At 33.2% G+C, this 4,542-nt stretch overlaps 1 protein-coding gene across 1 annotated transcript; it reads right to left on the reverse strand.

Moving 5' to 3' along the window:
* Positions 1-373: 373 nt before the first annotated feature.
* LOC118644404 (zinc finger BED domain-containing protein 1-like) lies at positions 374-4,244 on the reverse strand. Its single transcript, XM_036282921.1, has 3 exons — positions 3,886-4,244; positions 3,604-3,652; positions 374-3,528 (listed from the first exon to the last, which is right to left on the reverse strand). Exons 1-3 carry the CDS (start codon positions 4,204-4,206, stop codon positions 1,961-1,963), a joined length of 1,938 nt encoding a protein of 645 aa, XP_036138814.1. The 5' UTR covers positions 4,207-4,244; the 3' UTR covers positions 374-1,960.
* Between the last annotated feature and the right edge of the window lie 298 nt (positions 4,245-4,542).

Genomic DNA, 4,542 nt, shown 5'->3' on the forward strand with positions numbered 1-4,542 from the left:
ATTTGGTCCGTGCGCATGTGCAGTGTGCGCATTTGGTCTGTGTCCGTTTCGCTCTGTGCGCATTTGGTCTGTGTCCGTTTCGCTCTGTGCGCATTTGGTCTGTGTCCGTTTCGCACTGTGCCTGTTTCGCTCTGTGCGCATTTGGTCTGTGTCCGTTTGTTACTGTGTCCGTTTCACACTGTGTCCGTTTGTTACTGTGTCCGTTTATTACTGTGTCCGTTTGGTCTGTGTCCGTTCGTTACTGTGTCCGTTTCACTCAGCTTGCTGTGTCCGTTTATTACTGTGCGCATCTGGGACTCACTCGACAAGAAGAGCGGACAGCGACAACACCGCGACACCTAAACATACAACAAAAACACATTCACATGTTACATAACCTCTTTATGTTTTTATTTTATTCTTATTTTTATTTTCATTAAAGTAAGTCGCTAGCTTACGTCGCGACACAATCAATTACATACAGGCACACAATCTACACAAAAACGCGTAGTAATAAGCCCATAGAATTATAATAATATATACATACTCATTAGCATAGTCTACAGTCTACACTATACCAAGTAATTAGGCTAAGTTCACATGTAATAAAAATATATATATATCCATTAGTATAAGTTGTAAAAATATTTTTAATAAGCAAGCTTTTTATTATAATAAACTATAGGTTAGTTTTCTTAACGCCATTCGTGAGATACTTATATCCAATCTTAAGAAAAATACAAAAAGACGTTAAATATATATGTATTACTTAATTTTTAGTTCAATATACATTCAATATACATGATAAGTTTACTCTTTTATAATTATATTTGCATGTTAAATGAATAGAAAATGCCAAACATGCGCCGGGAACTCGTGCACTACTCTGTGTTTCTGTTTTTAATTTGTTTAATGCGTTTATAGATTTTTTTCCTACTATCATATGCTTTTTATTTATACGTGGCAGTAACATAGTCAAAAATATATTTAATAGCTTTACCAGGCAATAATTGTTTATTTCATAGAGTGATACACTTTCCTGACGTTTTGCACTTTTAAGTGCAATACATCAAAATTCCCTGTAAGCGAAAATAAAAGCGTGAGGACCGGAAGGAACAACTCGGAGCATCTCTCGCCATCCAAACGCATTCTTCGACCATTGGCGGATACCGATGAAGAGGGGATAGCCCAGTACACGCAGCGCGGAATCACGCTACACGCTGAGTGGATGCAGCGCGAGCGGTGGGGGTATCTGGAGATCCCAAGCGGCGGCGACCGACGCCATCGCTGATTGGCGAACGGACTGGCGGAAGGGAGACGACGCCGAGTATAAAACGAACGAGCGGAAGACTTCGAGTAGAGATGGGCGATGTTAAAAAAAATAATCGATTGCTAAATAATCGACTCTTTAAATGATCGATCGTAGACAATCGATTAATTTGCAATAGTATAAAATAACAATCGATTATTTTCCATAAACATCAAGAAAAAATCGATTATTACTAATTAATTTAAAAGTTACTATGTGTAAACATTTAAAGAAATCTAATTTATATAAAATAATTTTAATTTATTACGTTGACTTTATTATTGAAGAATCTTTACTCTGGATATGCATTATTGTTATGCCCGAAATATCTCTGAAATATAAAACCATTTAAATTATATATAAATTAGAAAATCTACATCATAATTATGTAATAAAAATACTTATAATTATATGAATAATGAAAATAGCTCACTGTAAATAAGTATAATTATTGCATATTAGTAACACATGGCAGTAAGGAGAAAACATAAGAGAGGTATATATTAATGACCAATTTTTAATATATATTTTTTATTATATTTAATATGACAAACGCTATATAAAAGTTTTATTAAAAAACATTTTTTAAACATTATATATAAATAATATATAAACAACAGAAATTGCACAAAATGCGAACACAGGAAAAGATAAGACATAGTTAATATTTTCTTAGTCTAATCCCCAAATCTCTTCACTAAGTGAACCTAGAAAAAGTAGACTATTTAGTCGTTTTCCGCTCAGTCTGCTTCGCAAGTCTGATTTAATAATACCAGCTTTAGAAAACATACGTTCAGAGGGTACCGAAGTCGCAACAATAGATAAGTAACTTATTGCCATTACAAAAAGTGTCGGATACGCAGGTCTAAGAGTTTGCCAAAACTTAAATACATCTTGCTCACGTGGAATTATAGGCTGATTCAAATATTGCCGCAATTCAAGATTCATGCCACCAGGCTCATCAACAGATGATGCACATGACTCTACTAAACTTTGGTGAATATTCCAAACGTTAAATTCATTTAATTTGCTGTTAGTTCGTGGTTCTACATGTTCGATTACATTAGACTCTGTGTTATTATTAGTAGAAATAGTTTTTAATTTGCGATTAATATGTGATATAGCAACGGAAGCTGCTCTTATAGATTTAAAATGCATTTTTTTATATCGCGGGTCTAGAATAGTTGATACTGCGAATATCTGATACGATTCAATTTCTTTGAAACGTCGTTGAATTTCAAATAAAATGCTGTCTTTGAATGCATTGCCTTCAAGAGTTTTAGTAATACAGTTTTTTATGGTGGCTTCCATGCAGTGAATTAACGGAATTACTAAACTGCTTGTTGGATATGAATCACCGCTTATTTCATTTGTAACAAATTCAATCGGGCCTAAAACTTGTACGATATCTTCTAAAATCTTGATTTCATCGCGCGTAAGTGCTGTCGAAGCTGTTGGGCATGTCATGAGTACGGAATAAACATAATCTTTCAATTCTAGAAACCGTTTAATCATATGATACGTTGAATTCCAACGCGTTGGCACATCCTGTTTAAATTTTAATGCCGTATTCTCAGTTTTTCCATCACGTATTTGCAAACGTTTTAATTCGTCAGATGCCACAACGCTCCGCTTTGTTACGGTTACAATAGATTTTACTCTGGTAATAATTTTATCGATTGGAGGGTTCAATTTGATAGCATCTGGAACTAAATGGGATAAAAGATGGGCAATACAAGGTAGATGTTTTGAAAGACCAAATCCATCTATGATTGCCTTCGTCATATTGGCAGCGCTATCAGTTACAATGGCAGCTATACTTGTTACATCTATATTAAATGACTCTAATATAGATATCATTGTGTCTTTAATATAGTTGGCAGTGTGATTTTGCGTCAGAGGGAAAACACCTATCATTGCGTTTGATAGAACCAATTCGTGTCGTAAATAGTGTATTGTTACACCAATGTAACTTTGGTTACTCACGTCCGTCCAAATGTCGCACGTTAACGTAAATGTAGACCCGAGTTTTAGATGTTCTTTAAAACTTTCTTTTAAAATATCATACTTAGCATCTATGAGGCGAGTTATGGTCCTTCTGCTAGGAATCTTATACATTGGTGCCGCTGTATTTATAAGACGCCTAAAGCTTTTACTATCCACAAGAGATAAGGGTAGATTTTCGATTGTAATCATGAACAAAATACAATTAGTGAGTTTATTTGCTGAAGAACCTCCCTCTATAAAAACATAAACAAAAAATATAACATGTGTGACTTAAATTTTACTTATTTTATATATAATACCTTACTAACCCATAAAAGAATTTATGCGTGAAAAAGATTCCGTAATTTTAGTCTCTTTCTGTAAAAAAATAGCCTTCTGAATCACATACAAGTACTAAGAAATAATATTCTAAATCACAATAGAGTGCTATGAAGTGTTGACTCTACAATTGTGTTATTGTTCAAAAATTCTTTAATTTTTTCTAATTTTTTAAAATTACTTTATAATAAAATTAAAAAAAAAGAAGGAATATAATCTATGCTAATAAGAATATGTGTTCGAGACAATATGTATATATGAAATTATTTTACCTGGTTTATACCTGGTGTAAATTTTAAGCTCTGACGTGAGAGTGAAGTCGTCGCAGGAATTTCACTTTGGATCTCTATCTCTTCGTCTTCTTCATTTAATTCTATTGTGTTCTCCTTGTTTTCTGAAGACATTTTTGATTGTTTCGGTGACGTTGGCTCTGTTCCTACATGCATTTTGTGTACCTTCTTGTAGTGGTTGTGTAAATTTGTAGTATTACCTCCATGCTTCAATACTTTCATACAAAGTATACACCGAGCAGAGGTTGAGCTTTCTTTTTTGAAGTGTTTCCACACATCGCTCTTCTCCTTTGCATTCTTCATTATTGCAGTAATATTGCTTATCAAACTTACAATTAAAATTTATGTACGTTTATTATTTAAATCCTTAGTTTAATAAAATTTTATAAATTGTAAATATATCCAAAGAAAAACTTACTTTTGGTATCCAACACTTGCTCGATAAAAAATAGATTACGATCTAAATATAAAAGTAACGTTATAAATTTAGACCCGTATTCAAAACGCGCTAACAAAAATGTTATATACGGATAATGTTTTATTTTTTAACAATGGAAGCCGAACTTTGTTGACCGACTGCACAATAATATCACAGTATAACCTTAGTATATTTTCTTTGAGAGAGAAACTTTTCTGGTA

This window comes from Monomorium pharaonis, chromosome 2 (genome assembly GCF_013373865.1).
Source record: "Monomorium pharaonis isolate MP-MQ-018 chromosome 2, ASM1337386v2, whole genome shotgun sequence".
NCBI lineage: Eukaryota > Metazoa > Arthropoda > Insecta > Hymenoptera > Formicidae > Monomorium > Monomorium pharaonis.